Raw genomic sequence first — 18,534 nt, forward strand, 5'->3', positions numbered from 1 at the left:
CAGGAATTTTGGTACTTGTGTATTATGCGCCACTTACTTAAGTTTACGCTGTGTAAAACTCGAGAACAAACCGGTGTCTTCGTTAGTTTCTTTCAGCTTAGCACGAGACAAAACAAAGACAAGTGACAGAATATAAAAAAAAAATTGTGCTACATAGTTACACATAAGAGGGGGGGGGGGGTAAAGTATTTGGACAGTGTGAAGACAGAAAATAATTGTTACTTCATAATATGCAAAATAATTGTACCTAACACATTTTGCATGCAGACCCGCTATACTTTACCCCACCCCCCCTTCTAATGTGGAAATATATAGCCCAAATTTGTCAATGAATTCAGGCAATTTGGTGTTGCGATGAGTAGTTAGTGGTAGCAGTAGCAGCATATAATATTATAAATATAAAAAAAACACTAAATTTTTGAAAACATCAGTGCTGACCCAGAATTATTATGGTTTATGCCAATTTTTCACGTGCAGATGTTTCGGTGGAATTATCTGGGGGCTATTTTCTGCATGTTTTGATTTCTGAGAAATAATTTCCACGGAAGGGGGAATTCCTGGAGTGATCAAGAAACCGATTAGAGATAAAAGTCATGCTATGGAGAACTTTTCAGGCTGATCCGTCCGTAAGCAATTTTACAGGGAGAGGGATTCAAAACGAGGATAGAACTGTCTGGAGGAAATTTAAGGGGGGGGGTACTTTACGTTGGATGAACTTTCACGAAAGGAGATTCCTGTATGGGGGAAGGTCGCCCTCTCTAGTATAAGAAAGGTGTCCCCTCTTTAATACTTCGCTCTTTACCCTAAAGTTTGACTGTTTGTTCCAATTTTTTAAGAGCGTTTACTGAAAAACAGGGGCTTTTTAATTAGGATAGTAAGCTTTTCTAAAAGTAATAACAGCCTTAGCGTAAACAGTAAAGTAATGAGGGGGGCCCTTCATTTAAGGACTAAATCTTCCAAAATTTATTTGCAAATTGGGTTTTAATTTTTATGTAAGGTGAGCAAAATTCAAACCTGCGTTAGCTCAAAAATGTTCAGAAATTAAATAAAAAAAAAGGTTTTTTAACTGAAAGAAAGGAGTAACATTAAAACTTAAAACGAACAGAAATATACTTACTACGTTGTGGCTCACTTCCACTTTCCGTATATGAAAAGGGGTTGTCCCCTCCTCAACGCCTCACTCTTTAGACTGAAGTTTAAATTATTTTAAAAAGTAGAGGTGTGACAAAGAGTCAAACTTTAGTGCTTAGTGTAGAGGTTTTGAGGAAGGAATAGCACCTTTCATATACGGAATAATTTCTGTTTGTTTAAAGTTTTAGTGCCATTCCTTACTTTCAGTTCGAAAACTTGTTTTTTCATTTAATTCAAAAAAGAAAATCCTGTTACCTATTGCTTACACATAGCATTTGTTATTGTGAAGTAAACAGACATTTTTTGGGGCGCAAATTTTACCTGGGGGAATTTCCAGTGGTGGGATGTGGGGGATACCCCCTCTTAAATACTTCGATCATTACGCTGAAGTATAATTTTTGTATCCCAATCATTTACGAACAAAAAATGAAATACAAGGTTCGTTAAATTAGAATAAGATAGTTGTTTGAACATTCTAAATAACGTTAGCGTGAAGAACGAGGTAGTTTGGAGGGAGTATCCTCCCCATATCGTAATAATTTGATGTTTGAGTTTTAATGTTTATCCTTATTTTCAGTTGAAAAAACCTTCTTTTTTGTTTAATCACTCAAAGGCACAAATATTTCTCAAGGAAAAACACTGAAATGCCGCTGATTTCACGCTTTGGATGCGTGAGCCAATTATATGTATATATATATATATATATATATATATATATATATATATATATATATATATATATATATATACATCAGCCCTAGCAATTTTCTGCTGATGCATTATTTTTTTGTGATTCTTTTATGAATTCAATGTAGTAGAGTTCTTCCCTGCGTTCAGAGTGAAGAACGTAAAAATCATAATGTGCGACTCTTTGGTTTTTATTTTCAAACATAAAGTTGGCTTACCTAGCTTATAAATTATTTTTAACTAACATATAATTAATATATATTAAATGACGACATACTTACTCACGACACGACTGCCTGTCCATGGATTACTTTTTATGGTTGGTTGATAGTGTATGGCTATGCTGTTTGACCTATGTGATTGTATGGATGAGTAGGGTTAAGGCCTCATTCAAGTACTGATCTATATTAATTACTAAAGTAGGAAAACAGTCTTTCTTTCTCCTTCTGTCTTCCTTTTTTTTTATGGTGCATGTTTATTTCTGTGTTTGTGCTGTTGCATTGGTGATTTCTTTTTCATTATGTATATTATATATCCATACAATCACATAGGTCAAACAGCATAGCCATACACAATCAACCATAAAGAATAATCCATGGACAGGCAGTCGTGTCGTCAGTAAGTATAAGTCGTCATTTTGTATATATGAATTATATGTTAGTTAAAATAATTTATAGCATAGATAAGCCAACTTTATGTTTGAAAAAAAAAACCCAAAGAGTCGCACATTATAATTTGTATGTTCTTCACTCTGAACGCAGGGAAGAATTCTACTACATTGAACTCATCAAAGAAACACGAAAAATAATGCACCAGCAGAAAATTGCTAGGGCTGATGTTTCTAACTAAACAAATCTCCAATATAATCAATAAAACAAGCATGCCTTAGGGTAGCCAGAAAATTAAACATTTAAAAAAATTAAACAGGCAGCCCAACACCCATCCTGAATCTCCCTCATTTTTTTTTCTTGACTCAAAAATACATATCCAAACAGTCCCTTACTTAAAGTTCAGACTGTAAAACGAAACTATGTATATATTATTGACTCTAAGAATAATCATAAAAAATTAATAACAAACTGTCCTGCCATTATTTCTCATATTATTCTCCAAAGAGAAGCTTGTAATTTTGAGATTTCAAACTCTGCAATCTTCATTTACAAGAGTCTTTTTCAATCCTGCTAAGTTTACAGCAGTTAAAATGCGTAGTCAAATGCAACTAGTAGCAACAACTGCCGGGGGATCACTAATTCAAATTGCTAAAGATCGCTTCTGTAGCAGCTTTTAACAGCTTATTGTCATACCGAGGGAAAAAAGGAAGACCGATATTATTACTTGAAACATTCTTCAATAAAAAGTTTAAGATTTTGAATACTATTAAACCTTGGAATATTCTTCATACTGTCATCCTGATTTACAAGTATCGCCTCCCATCCTGCTAGTTTTGGAGGCTTGTAGTCAAAATGAAAACTATCGCCAATATGAACAGCTTCCCATGGCTTCAATCCACTGCATTTCAGTAAGGCTAAATCAAATATTTGTCGCTCAGGCTTACAAAACTTTACATCATACGAATTAATAACAAAATCAAATCGGCTTAGCATGGATAAATTGTCAAGAATAGTATAAATCCTAGGATCAAAGTTTGTTATCACCCCAATCGCTTTCTTTTTATCACGGAGGAAATCCAGAAGCTCAACAGATCCATTTTCCAGGTTCCAGCATAATGGGCTCTTGAATTTTTCAATCAGTGCTTCTGCTATACATAATAATGATATTTCATCAAGCTCTGTACCTTCGAAAGTTTTATTAACTAACTTTGTCCACCACTCAGTCCAGTGCATTTGATGCCTTGCACCAAAACATGGAAAACGTTCATTTTGTTCGATCCACGACTGCTTAAAGTTATTAGACAAAAGCTTCAGATCTGTTTTAAAACCACGCTTTTCGGCTTCTTCCATATAGAGTAGTACAGGATTTCTTGAGAAATTTAATAGCGTTCCTGTTACATCAAATGTTATGAGACGTGCACCCCTTATGCAGGTTTGTAGCTTCAACATTGCACGACGTAAACCTGAAAAATGATTTCTTCAATAAAAACTAAGAAAAGGCAATGATTTGGCTATCTCTGGACTTGAGGTACTGAAACCTTTTCGTCTGATTTTCGTCAGATACACCGGGCTAATTTAAGCAGAAAATAAACTGTTAAGCGCTTTTTATTCAGTTTCAATTACCTAGCACCACTAAAAAAAAACAGAATTTATCGCATAATCGCATAATTTATCGTATATTGATCGAAGCGATTCAAAAGAAACGGAATGAAAGAGGAAAGTTTAGTCTGTGAAGTGATTTAAGGACTTGAGCCTAAGAAAAGTATCCAAAACGGCTGAAATAGCATACTATGTTATTTAAATAGGCCGGTGTAAGTAACTAACCAATCTATTGAATAGCCCAAATGTTTCATTTCATATTATAAGCGATGATTTAAAATCGGAAGAAGAGTCTTCAGTACCTCTAGCTCAGAGAAAACCACATCGTTATTACTATTATTTTTTTAATATCATCTGAAGTAGATTTTATAGAGAAAAAAGTACATATGGAAATATGATTATTTGCAACCTACTGCACCAGAATAAAAATGGAAAAAATATAGTTGTAAAAAAATTAAAAAAAAACATGATTCTAAATCTCGTATTAAAACTTAGTCATCAACTCTACAAAACAAAACGGAGTTATACTGTTCATTGAAATCATCCCACAATAAATCTTTCAGCCAATAGTCTCTTTAGATAAGGATCTCCTGTCCCTTTAAAGAGTTCAGATGAGGAAAAAGGAAACCAATCCATTAATTGAACTTGATTTGAAAAGTTACAAGGCTGAGAAAATTTGCTAGATCCTCTAAAAAAGTAGCTAACCATCCTCAAAAGAGCAAGCGATCTTCATAAAAGTCCAATAATCAGATTTAACACAAATAGTAATAGAAAAATCAAAAGTAGCTGATTTAAGCAGAAACCGAAACTTCTAGTGCCTTATTTAAATAACAAAAAAGACTGTACAACAACAAAGAAAGGGTTTCTGACAATTTATGGGACAGTGTAACAATTTTACTACAAAAAGAGAGAAAAAATATAAATTGAAAATTCTGAGAAAGCAAATCTAAAATTATCAAAAAAATTATTTATTGAACTTCCCAGTTTCTGAGACAGCAATGCAGCTCCATGGCGCATCTACTCCTAAGTCTGCAAATGGTCAATATTAATGTGTTTAGTTTGGAGTAACTGAGCATACGTGGATCATTGCACAGATGGGGAGGGGAGGAAAGGGGTGCTTAATGTGGGAAATGCTTTTACTCTTAGTAAACCTTCAGGTAAGTATAGTTTTATTGGAGAGGAGGCAGGGATTCAAAATTAATCTCTAATCTTCCGTTACTTGTGGAAATGTTAGTCGATTAGGCCTGTAAACAGTGTGTTTGGGAGTGATAGTTCCCTTCTTGGGGGATTTTTTTTCTTTGGAACATAAGAGATAACATTCTGATATTTAATGGTACAATTAGAAGAGATGCAATGGAAGGGGCATCAAGAGTACCACAAGAAAATTTTCCAGAAGAATGGGCTGCTAACGCGCTCTTTGTTTTATCAAAAGCTATACGGGAATATTTCTCATGTGGCTGATTATATTTGTTTTCTGTGTCTTCTCCATTGCTCCCTGTGAGGGTTAACAGCCGACATCTCTAGAATTTTTAATAATGCTATAAACGAGATAAAAAAGAAATTTCTAGAAAACCTTGAAAATGGTGACCTTAAAAAATCATTTTTGATATTTCAGACCATCCCCCTACAAAACCAATGTTTGGCGAAAAGTGCACTTTTTAATGGATTGTTGTCATTCTCTAAGCATTTTTAACCAAATATTAAAACTGAATAAGGTAAACGAAGGTGGAACTGAAGGAGTGTTGCATCAAATGGTTTGGAGCAATGAATTGTGTTGCAAGAGCAACAGTTTGGTTTTTTCATGTCTTTTTTTTCAAGCACCCTGATTTCAGCTTATTCCTAGGAAGTGGTAAGGGTCTAAACTTCGCGGTTTTTCCGGAAAGTGTGGACCTTAGGCCGGATTGATGAATATGACTTTGCATTTTAAAAAGCTTAATAGAACTCTTGCTTGTGGCTAAAAATCTATTGTTTCTATCCATTTCTGTTCGTGATTTCAGCTGAGTTTATCATTTGTTTTTTTTTACACTTGGGATTGTGTTAGAGAAATGGTATCAGATATGCCTCTTAAACTTTAAAAGTTCTCTCATTGCTAAAGAAATTAGAGTTCATCCTTTGCTCCATTTTAAGTGATTACGTTAGAAACTTGGCCTACGGCAAAAAAGTTGACTTTTGAACTAGGACAGATAGATTTTTTTTGACGGCAGTCGATAGCTCTTGATGAGCTGATCAAAGTATATGTCATCCATTTTTGGTAGAGAAATTCCTTCATGAGATATATCAGTTTGAAAGTTTAAAGGGGTTGACAACTTCAGTAGTAAGGTAAACACTGAAACCAAAAATAGGCCAATACAGAAAGGGTATCAGATGTGTCTCTCAAACTTTAAAAGTTCTCTCATTCCTTAAAACAATTGGAGTTTATCCATAGTTCCTTTCTAAGTGATGACGTTAGTAACTTGGCCTTCAGCAAAAAAGTCAACTTTTAGACTAAGACAGATAGATTTTTTTTTTCGATGGCAGTCGATAGCTCTTGATGAGTCGATCAAAGTATATATCATTCAATTTTGGTAGAAAAATTCCTTCATGAGATACACCAGTTTGAATGTTTAAAAGGGTTGACAACTTCAGAAGTAAGGTACACACTGAAACCAAAAAAAAGGCCAATACCAATTGTGAAGCAAATAGGGGAGTTTTAAGCAACAGTTGGCTGTTAGCTCATAATCATCTTCGGCAATGAGGGGATCACAACTTTTGCTAGTTGCTGTACCTATTATTTGTTTTTAAATTCAAATTCATTTTATTTAAAAAACATGCGACGGACAGAGCCGATTATTAGTTTTTATTGTCATGCACACACAAAAATCCGTCGACAAGTCAAAATTAACATTCACGAAATTATAATATATACAATTAACAATAATAATTGTCACATTCGCGCGAAAATAAGTCGACAAGTATACACAAAATTATAATGCATACAACTAACAACAATAATCCGGATTAAAAAGTCGACCCAGCACTGAACAACTTAACAAACGAGGGCACAAAACTAAGCTCATAACGAGCGTGTGACACAGTCACAGGTTGAAGTTTCAATACAGGCTCTGCAACGGCCCTGAGTGGCCTTAACCGTGCTGGTTGATGTTGGGGCGGGAGGATATTTCGGTGTATGGGGCTGGACAAGATTTTATTGCCAAAGGACAAGGCTAGTTTTAAACGACGAGATTGAAGGGTTTGAAGTTGAAACTGATTAAGGAGGGATATGTACGGTACTTTTGGGGCTTTTGAGATTACTAGGAGGGCACGGTATTGCACCATCTCAACCTGGTCCGATTTTTCCCTAGTCAGCCCGAAATGCCATACAGGGCAACAGTATCCAAGTGTGGAACGTATAAAAGAGAAAAAGATGCGTAAGAGGTGTGGTGCAGGGATTCCATGGCGAGCCAACAGCTTCAGAGACCTGATGGCCAAATTAGCTTTTTTTTAACATGCCATCAACATGTTTATTCCACTTCAGATCGGAAGTGATATGAACACCGAGCAGTTTAATTTTGGTCACCTGACTGGCGCTGGGAATAGGTGGATTAAAAACTGGCGTAGAATTTAAAAAAGAAAATGTTAAAATTACAGATTTATCAAAGTTGACAGTCATTTTGTCCACCTTTGCCTCTTGACATATATCATTCATTAGTGAACCTGCTCTGCTTGGTAGGTTTTTTCGACAACATTCAATGAGTGACAGATCGTCGACATACTTCCAGCGGTCATCCAGTGTTGTTGCTAAATCATTTATCATGACAAGAAACAAAAGTGGTCCCAAGAGGGTACCTTGGGGAACCCCACAAAAAATGGGCAGTGGGTCGGAGTAGGTGGACTTATATTTTGTCCGTTGGCATCTACCAGAAAGAAAACTAGCAATTAAACACACAAGGAATGAATGTACACCTAGTCCAAGAGGTTTTTTACAAGAATATTGTGGCAAATTAAACCAAAAGCTTTTCTTAGATCTATTGCAATAAGATTAATCCAAGAATCTGGTCCATTGAGTTTTTGCAAAATACTGTCAATTATACTTACTAAGTAATGAGATGTAGATGTGTTTGGCATATTTCCAAACTGCCTCGGATCAATTTTGTCCAGAATACGGTCTTTCAGCAATGCTGCAACAAAACTTTCATACACTTTGCTAAAAATGGGTGTCATGGTGATTGGTCGGACACCCGAAAAATCATTGGGCGCATCTTTTTTTGGTATTGGTGTAATGAACCCATTTTTCCAAATTGATGGATACTCACCTGTTTTTGTCACCTGATCAAAAAGGAGTGTTAGGGGGCCACTAAGATAATCTGGAAATGCTTTGAAGAGATCGACAGGAATATCTACAGGGGTAATGCTTGTTCTTTTAAGCCTTTTTAATTTGAAAAACACCTGGGACTCTGATATTAAAGGGAAATCAAAAGACTCAGGAGGAGGGGTGGGTACTTCCACGCTCAGCAAAGGCGGGAGGGGTTGCACAATATTAACCAGATGTTTATTAAGGGAGTTGGCTGTTACGACGTCATTTTCAGCAATGCCAAAATCGACTCCTTTTTCCAATTGCCTGTCATCCTTTTGATTCGGTTGTACCACTGGCTTGGTTTGGACTCGAAGAGATGATTAACTTTACGTTCTACATATCCGTTTGCGTGTTTTCGAGTGACTTTTCTTAGTTTGTTTTTCAACCTGTTTGCTTGTTGGGTATTAACATGACGGAAAAGCCATCTCTTTTCCATTACCATTTTCTTAACTTCTTGTGTAATATATGGTCGATCTGACGAGAAATGTTTGGTTGACTTCTTAGGAAAACAGGCCTTGTTATTTTAAAGCAAAGTTTCTTGGAAAATAGTAGCCTTTTCGTTGCTACTTTTAGCATCTGGAAATTTTTCCCATTTCTTGCCGCTTAACCATTAGCCAAAAGTCAGAAGTCCCTCATTTGTGATTGGTCAACTGATAGTTACAGTTGTAGTGTAATCGATTATAATGGAACAGGTGGGGTTAAGTTCAAGAGGAATTCAAATTCAAATTCAAATTCATTTTATTTAAAAAACATTCGACGGACAGAGCCGATTATTAGTTTTTATTGTCATACACACACAAAAATTCGTCGACAAGTCAAAATTAACATTCACAAAATTAATAATATATACAATTAACAATAATAATTGTCACATACACACGAAAATAAGTCAACAAATATACACAAAATTATAATAATACAATTAACAACAATAATCCGGATTAAAAAGTCGATCCAGCATTAAACAACTTAACAAACGAGGGCACAAAACTAAGCTCATAACGAGCATGTGACACAGTCACAGGTTGAAGTTTTGGTACAGGCTCTGCAACGGCCCTGAGTGGCCTTACCCGTGCCGGTTGATGTTGGGGAGGAAGGATATTTCGGTGTATAGGGCTGGACAAAATTTTATTACCAAAGGATAGGGCTAGTTTTAAACGACGAGATTGAAGGGTTTGAAGTTGAAACTGATTAAGGAGGGATATGTACGGTATTTTTGGGGATTTTGAGATTACTAGGAGGGCACGGTATTGCACCCTCTCAACCCGGTCCGACTGTTCCCTAGTCAGCCCGAAATGCCATACAGGGCAACAGTATTCAAGTGTGGAACGTATAAAAGAGAAATAGATGCGTAGGAGGTGTGGTGCAGGGATTCCATGGCGAGCCAACAACTTTAGAGACCTGATGGCCAAATTAGCTTTTTTTAACATGCCATCAACATGTTTATTCCACTTCAGATCTGAAGTGATATGGACGCCGAGCAGTTTAATTTCGGTCACGTGACTGGCGCTGGGAATAGGTGGATTAAAAACTGGCGCAGATTTTAAAAAAGAAAATGTTAAAATTACAGATTTATCAAAGTTGACAGTCATTTTGTCCACCTTTGCCTCTTGACATATATCTTTCATTAATGAACCTGCTCTGCTTGGTAGGTTTTTCTGACAACATTCAATGAGCGACAGATCGTCGACATACTTCCAGCGATCGTCCAGTGTTGTTGCCAAATCATTTATTATAACAAGAAACAAAAGTGGTCCCAAGAGGGTACCTTGGGGAACTCCACAAAAAATGGGCAGTGGGTCGGAGTAGGTGGACTTATATTTTGTCCGTTGACATCTACCAGAAAGAAAACTAGCAATTAAACGTACAAGGAATGAATCTACACCTAGTCCAAGAAGTTTTTTTACAAGAATTTTGTGGCAAATTAAATCAAAAGCTTTTCTTAGATCTATTGCAATAAGATTAATCCAAGAATCTGGTTCATCGAGTTTTTGCAAAATACTGTCAATTATACTTACTAAGTAATGAGATGTAGATGTGTTTGGCATATTTCCAAACTGCCTTGGATCAATTTTGTCCAGAATACGGTCTTTCAGCCATGCTGCAACAAAACTTTCATACACTTTGCTAAAAATGGGTGTCATAGTGATCGGTCGGACACCCGAAAAATCATTGGTCGCATCTTTTTTTGGTATTGGTGTAATGAACCCATTTTTCCAAATTGATGGATACTCACCTGTTTTTGTCACCTGATTAAAAAGGAGTGTTAGGGGGCCACTAAGATAATCTGGAAATGCTTTGATGAGATCAATGGGAATATCTACAGGGGTAATGCTTGTTCTTTTAAGCCTTTTTAATTTGAAAAACACCTGGGACTCTGATATCAAAGGGAAATCAAAAGACTCAGGAGGAGGGGTGGGTATTCCCACGCTCAGCAAAGGCGGGAGGGATTGCACAATGTTACCCAGATGTTTATTAAGGGAGTTGGCTGTTACGACGTCATCTTCATCAATGCCAAAATCGACTCCTTTTTCCACCTTGCCCGTCATCCAGGAAAGTGGACTTCCTCCAATTGGAGCCCCGATTGTAGGTATGTTGTAAAATGCGTGCATATTTGTGGAAATTCGGTCAAGGGAGGTGCCACCTTTGGTTGTGGGGAAATTGACGAGCTACTTCAGGCTGATTCCGGTGTCCAGGTGATGGAGCTTTAATTCATTGGCATCGCCCATCATGAAAATTCTGCATGATGGGTATTTGCCCAAAACAAAATCCGAACTGATTTGTAGCTTTTCTACAAATGCTTGGCAGTATTCACTTGTCTGACCCGGTGAGTAATAATGCACACAGAGAGCAATACCAGTGATTTTCTGGGGGAGATGTTGTGGTTTTAGAATGACCCACATTATTTCGTCGTACTCAGTTAAAAAAGGGACATCAAGTCTAGTTGCTTTTAAAATTTCATGGGCATAAATAAGAACTCTGCCACCTTTTTTCCCCAGTGGATGGTCATCAGGTCGTATTTTTATAAATTCATCAAAATCACCTATTTTCAGGAGTTCTGGGTTTTGTTGATGAACTTCAGAAACCATTAGGACAGATGCCTTTGTTGCCTGAGCTAGACTTTCTAACTCAGGCACTTTATCAAAATTTAAACTTTCAGCATTTGCGTAAATAAACCTAGGGAAGGAAAAAACCATAGAATTATAATACTTTATCTTAGTGGTGTTTGATTTTCTCGTTGTAGGTCTTTGTAAGAATATACTGTTTCCCTGGTGGACGGGGCTGTCATCAGGATTACCCACGCCAACCAGGGACTCAAATTTATTCAGTACTGGAATTGCAGCTGAAACGGAAGAAATTATGCCCTCGATAGTGGGGGTTGTAAGGGTGGACAGGAGGGGGAAGGTATGGGGATTTGAAACACTGTCGGGGGGCTCGGGGACGTTATCTTTTGTGGGGGATAGAAAAGTTGATGATGCTGAGGTAGCGGATCCAGGAACAACTTGGATGGTTATTTGACTTTATGTGAATTATTTCTGCTAATTTTTGCTCAGTGGGGCTCTTTATTTTTCTTTGAAAAACTTGTTTTGTGGGAACATTTTTGTGGTTTACCTGTTTTAACCATGTTTAAGGTGCATTTTTATTTAAATTTCTTACTGGTATGCAGAAATAGACCAAAATATAAAAATAATTTCTACTGAATAAATTACTTCCATAAATATTATTTAAAATACTTCCTCTGGAATGGGAGATAAACTTCAAAGCCGATTTTATGTTTGTTCTCTAAAGTGCTACATTTGATGTTCTCATTAATAACATCACAAGATAGACAACAAAAAAGGTTCAACAGAATAATCAGATTCTTCATTTTACAATAGTTATTTAATGAATACAGTCCTTAAAATACACTGCATAGCAGCTCTTAAAACAGAGTAACAAACATCAAACAGTTGAATAATAACTTTTGATTACTTTATACATATTTTACTCTCACTTCACTTTAAAAAGGAGGAAAGATACGACAGGCCCTTAAGATTCACATGTTGCCTTAATAGGTCTTGACATTTGGTTCCAGAAAATTATGCAGATTTTCAAATCTTTCAAATCTTGCTTAAATTCCCCTTAATGAAGTAAATAATAACTTATTTTTGTATTAAGTTATTATTATTAAAATCTAGCACTGGACTTTTTGTAATATTTGTTCCTGACATATCCTGTCAGTCACAACACTCTAGCATTGCTTAAACTAACCTCATTGCCAAAGCCAGTTTTAATCAGATCAGGAACTTGTGCATGGTCACTATAACATGTATCAATCAAACACTTGGAAAATTATAGGTTCTATAACTTGGTTCTACTGCCCTAGCACTCAATGCCTTTTTTATGCTATTTACAAATATAATAATTTATTCTACCTCAAATTCAGATTTAAGCACTTTTTGAGCTCTTAAAAATGACCTAAATATGGGGTATAAGAAAGGCTAAAAACATTTGTCTCAAACTTTAAAACATTGATCTCAAAACTTACTGTTTCATTATAATCCATTTTTGTAATGTTATATAATCCACAAGCACTAATTTTACAACATTAATTTGGATAAATTAATTTTACCAATGATATGGCATTTTATTCTTTGCACTGAGAAAATGTAGTATTATTTTGTCAAAAACAGCATGGAAAAAACATAGTATTATTATGTTGGAAACAATGGATAACTCATACTTTAATTGAAAATTCATCATTGTTAAGAGATTCAAAAGTGCTTTAATTTGAATTTGTGGTAGAAGTAATTATTTCAAGCAGAAGATCTATTTTGCAAGGTTTCACTTTTATATCACACATACTTTTAAAGGTCATTAATAGTCAGGACCCTCTAGAGGGAGAGAGAGGGCCTTGAAATTTGCCTACATGACAGGTCTATGACAAAACAACATTTTACCTTAATTTTCAGTTACCAGTTGCTTTTCCTCTTCCTTTAGTTCTGAAAATGCAATTCCTGTTATTGGAGTAGAATTCTGAGCAATGTCAATTTTTTTTTTTAATTTAGGAAATGTATTTGCACATTTTTAAAACCTTATAGATTTGGATTGAGCAAATTTTTGAAGCTGAAAACAATTTTGGGTAAAATTCTAGTTTAGTGACTTTTTGCTATCTTGGAAAGGGGTTAGGTTAGGAAAATGAAACTTTTGGGATGGATCTAGAGGCTAAAGTCTTTCCCAGGAAGGTATTTTGAAGTACCTACCTCTACTCTCTCTTTCTCTCTAGGGGCTCCTAACCTTTGATGACCTTTAAAAATATGTGTGTTATAAAAGTAAAACCTTGCAAAATAGATCTTATGCTTGGATGAAGTACAACAAAATTGTTTTCAGCTTCACAACTTTGCTCAATCCTAGGTTACAAGGTTTTGAAAATAATCAAATAGCCTACATTTCCTAAATTAAGAAAAAAAAACATTGATATGGCCCAGAATTCTACTTAAATAACAGGAATTGCATTTTCAGAACTAAAGGCAGAGAAAAAGCAACTGGTAACTGAAAATTAAGGTAAAATGTTGTTTTGTCAAAATTTCAATAGGTAAAGACCTGTCATGTAGGCTAATTTCAGAGCCCTCTAGAGGAAGAAGGGGTGGAGGTGGGTACTTTAAAATACCTTCCCATTATATACTTTAGCCTTTATACCCATCCCTGAAAGTTTCATTTTCCTAACCTAACCCCTTTCCAAGAAAGGTAAAATGTTGTTTTATCAAAATTTTAATAGGTATAGACCTGTCATGTAGGCAAATTTCAGAACCCTCCAGAGGGAGAAGGATTGGAGGTGGGTACTTCAAAGCACCTTCCTGGGATATACTTTAGCCTGTAGACCCATCCCCAAAAGTTTCATTTTCCCAACCTAACCTCTTTCCAAGATAGCCAAAAGTCACTAAAGTAGAATTTTATCTTAATATGTTTGGTAAAATTCTAGTTAATTGACTTCTTGCTATCTCAGAAAGGGTTTAGTTTAGGAAGATGAAACTTTCAGGGATGAATCTACAGACTAAAGTATGTCCCAAGAAGGTATTTTGAAGCAACTACCTCCACTCCTTCTCCCTCTAGAGGGCCCTGACCTTTAAAAATATGTGTGCTATAAAAGGGAAACCTTGCAAAATAGATCTTCTGCTTAATTGAAGTAAAATAAAACTGTTTTCAGCTTCATAACTTTGCTCAATTCCATTTTATAAGGTTTTAAAGATATGCAAATACATTTCCTAAATTTTGAAAAATAAAATTGATATGGCTCAAAATTCTACTCAAATAACAGGAATTGCATTTTCAGAACTAAAGGCAGAGAAAAGGCAACTGTTAACTGAAAATTCAGGTAAAATGTTGTTTTGTCAAAATTTCAATAGGTATAGACCTGTCATATAGGCAAATTTCAGGGCCCTCTAGAGGGAGAAAGTGTGGAGGTTGGTACTTTAAAATACCTTCCCAGGACGTACTTTAGCCTGTAGACCCATCCCTGAAAGTTTCATTTCCTAACCTTAACCCTTTCCGAGATAGCAAGAAGTCTATTAACTAGAATTTTAACATATATTTTCTTCTGCTAAACTAATCATCAAAGGTATGCTTTTAGAGTTAAATGATTATATCTCCTTTCGGCTTATTTTCTGCTGACGTTTTAGACACGTCCTTTATTTTTAAAACTTCGCGCCTGAGGTGAAAAAATAAATTTAAGTTATAAAAAGTTTCTCTAGTGAGAAAAAACGCGAAATGTAGCTGAACCAGGATTGTTAACTGTTATTTTCTTTGGTTGTTATTCATTGGGTAATAAGCATTTTCTTGATAGTAAAATGTTAGTTTGAATTTCATTCTCAGTTCCAAAATTTTTTTATACAAAGTATACGAACTGTCCACATAGCAGTGACGTTTAAGGGAAATAGTCTCCACACTCAGGGGCTGACAATCAACTAAGATATACTGGATAGTTCCATTGGTTGAGAAGCAAACCCGGGATTGAGGGGAGTAATTTAGCTTCCAATTATATAAGAAACTTTTTTAGAAGTTTCAGACGGTAATATAGCACTGTGTAATCTAGTATAAAAAGGAGACTAGACCTACGTTGCCCGGGCAACGTAAAGTGTTGCGGCAGCCTTTGTCCGTTTTCGCCGACTAAAGTATTGCGAGAGCAACACTTTGGTTTTGTTTCTTCGCTATCGATCAGTAATCACATGATCAAAGGCTTTTCCTCAGCGTTGAAAAAACAACAACAAAATAATATCGAAAGAAGGGACTAAATTGAGTTTGCAGCCAGTTGAACTTTATCCTTTTCAATCGTAGACATCGTGACGGAGGGAAAGTCGGAATAATATCTTATATAATCGAGTTGGTATTATAAAGCTATCCCTAACTTTTCAGGGTCAAATTATCATAGATGACATTCTATTAATTATTACGAAACTATCTCATTGTTTTACATTCTCGTTTGTGCTTTTTTCTTCACTATCGGTTAAATGATGAAGTTGTCAGCCTATCGAAGTTTTTAAAACGGTATATTCAAACAAGAACACAATCAGTTATCACATGACCAAAGGCTATTCCTCAGCGTTGAAAAAACAACAACTACAAAATAATATCGAAAGAAGGGACTAAATTGACTTTGCAGCCAGTTGAACTTTATCCTTTTCAAATCGTAGACATTGTGACGGATGAAAACTTGGAACAATATCTAATATTAACCAGTTTGTATTATAAAACTATCCGTAACTTTTCAGGATTAAAATACCATAGGTGACACTAATTATTACGAAACTACCTAATTGTTTTACATTATCGTTTGTACCCGTTGCGTAAATACTGAATTCTGTCAGATTTAAAGAGATCGAATACAATGTGCACCAATTTGCACAAATTTCTAGATCAGAGTGAACAGATTCTTACTTACAAGTCCCTCTACCGTGATAGACATCAAGTTCATCGGAAACAAATAAATGGGTACACTGACTAGTATAGTTGCAAACCCCTCATCGCTGAAGTTGACTGTAGCCTAACAGCAGATTATTACTTACAAGTCCCCTACATGTCTTACCACTGGAACCAAATTGGTTTTACCATCAAATACACTGGAAACAAATAATAGATACAAAAACTAGCAAAAGTTGCTAACCCCTCAGTGCCGAAGGTGATTATTACCTAGCAGCCGACTGTTTCTGATAAGTCCTCTATATATCTCACAATTTGTACCGGCCTAGATTTCGTTTCAGTGTGTACCATACTACTGAAGTTGTCAACCCCTTGAAACGTTCAAACTGGTATACCTTATGAAGGATTTTCATACCAAAAAACGGATGTCATATACTTTGATCAGCTCATCAAGATTTATCGATTGCCGTCGAAATAAAATTCTATGTGTCTTAGTTCAAAAGTTGATCTTTTTGCCGTAGGCCAACTTTCTAACGTCACCGCATTGAAGGGAGCAAAGGATAAGCTCCAATTTCTTTAGCAATGAGAGAACTTTTGAAGTTCATTATGCACATCTGATACTATTTCTCTACCGCAATCCCAAGTCAGAAAAACCGAATGATAAACTCAGTTGAAATCACGAACAGAAATGGGTAGAAACAATAGATGACATCACTTTCGGACCCGTGGGAAAATGTCACATTTTTGCTTCTGTATATTTTTCTATTTATCACTCAAAGAAGATATATTTATTGTGGGGCCGGGTAGCTGCCGCATATATTTAACACTTATAGATTTTAGTGCATCTTCAAATTGAAAGTGGTGCCTGCCTGCTTGCCTGCTAGAACGGAGCTTTTCACTCGAAAGCAGAAACATGGTTTGATGAAACGAAAGTTTGGCTGCACAACTTCAGATACTCCTCTCTGACATAGGCTATATAACTCTACTTCACTTCGCACACCATAGGCTCTGGCTCGTGGACAAGCAAAAACCATTGTTTTTTGCCCCAGGCATGAGTTCTGCTGAGCTTTCCAAAATGTAATGTCATATTTATCAATCAGGCCTGAGGTCCACACTTCCCGTAAAAACTGCACAGGTTAGACCCTTACCAATTTCCAGGAATAAGCTGAAATCGGCGGCATAGAAAAAAAAGACAAAACCAAAGTGTTGCTCTCGCAACACAATGAAATCATTTACTGTGATTATAATTAGATCTTTGCCTTATAATATTGCGTGAATTGAGGGCAGAGGGAGGACTTGGATTTAGCAAAGAAGCCTTTGCTGCCAGTAAATCAGCAGTATCATTATATTGATACTGATACATTATATTGATACATTATATTTGATATATCATTATATTTGATGCCTCTTTTTCTTGGAACATGTCGGAAATAAGTCTTGTTGCCTTTAGCCTAAGGGTTCAGAGGATGTCTTCTAATGTTGATTAAGTCCATATCATTGGCAATTCTATTTAATTTTTCTGGACAACCAATACGCACTGTCCAAGAAACCTCTCAAATTTCTTGAAAGTTTCAGCTTATTACCCTAAGACTATTTGAAGACCAAGGATCAAACACGGATCTCTTCCGTAAAAAAACAAAAACAACAACCTTATCAGTAAACAACAGGCTAAATGTATAACTATTAAGTCCTTGCCCCACTAGTTTTTTCTTCCTTTTTTGAAAGGAGGAGGGTCACGTCTTCCTCAGAGGCAGAGTTTTTTGACGTTTAGACCATTTTTGTCAGTTCTTGCAGAGTTAGAACAGTCATGTGAGAGGGAGCTATTTGCCCTTTTGATTTAAAAAAAGATAACAGAACTTCCAATCGAATTAGCCGCCTTCGAAGTTTCGTTAACGACCCCTTCCATGTAAAGTATTTTAATTGAGAAATTAGTAGGCGAGTTTAATATCGATCCCTTACTAGTAAAACTGGTTGCCTCCCTTTTAACAAATAGATCGCAGGTGGTTAAATACCAGAACAATTAATCAAACCCTCTCCCTGTCTACAATGGCTTACCCCGAGGTACTCTCCTAGGCCCCTCCTTTTTTCAGTCATGATCAACAGCCTCGCGGAGGAAGTTCCTGACCGATGGAAATTTGTTGTTGACCTAACGATGTGTATCCTAAATGAAATTAGAGGTGAGGCTTTGGACTTAGAAATGACAGTAAACCCCTCTAAGTCAATGATAATGCCGATTTGTTTCCTCAAATCCTCGCTCTGTTTTCTTAATCCTATCCC

At 36.0% G+C, this 18,534-nt stretch overlaps 1 protein-coding gene across 3 annotated transcripts; it reads right to left on the bottom strand.

Annotated features, from left to right (window-relative positions):
- Positions 1 to 2,836: 2,836 nt before the first annotated feature.
- LOC136032830 (rhythmically expressed gene 2 protein-like) lies at positions 2,837 to 14,933 on the bottom strand. 3 transcript variants are annotated; one of them, XM_065713249.1, is made up of 3 exons: positions 14,915 to 14,933; positions 13,207 to 13,467; positions 2,837 to 3,892 (listed from the first exon to the last, which is right to left on the bottom strand). In XM_065713249.1, the coding sequence occupies exons 2-3, from the start codon at positions 13,217 to 13,219 to the stop codon at positions 3,150 to 3,152; spliced, it is 756 nt and encodes a 251-aa protein (XP_065569321.1). In that variant the 5' UTR covers positions 13,220 to 13,467; positions 14,915 to 14,933; the 3' UTR covers positions 2,837 to 3,149. The 3 variants fall into 3 exon arrangements, with proteins under 3 accessions (XP_065569321.1, XP_065569328.1, XP_065569314.1); XM_065713256.1 differs by lacking the exons at positions 13,207 to 13,467; positions 14,915 to 14,933 and adding an exon at positions 14,128 to 14,149; XM_065713242.1 differs by lacking the exons at positions 13,207 to 13,467; positions 14,915 to 14,933 and adding an exon at positions 7,662 to 8,071.
- Positions 14,934 to 18,534: the final 3,601 nt, after the last annotated feature.

Source organism: Artemia franciscana, chromosome 1 (assembly GCF_032884065.1).
Source record: "Artemia franciscana chromosome 1, ASM3288406v1, whole genome shotgun sequence".
Taxonomy (NCBI): Eukaryota; Metazoa; Arthropoda; class Branchiopoda; order Anostraca; family Artemiidae; genus Artemia; species Artemia franciscana.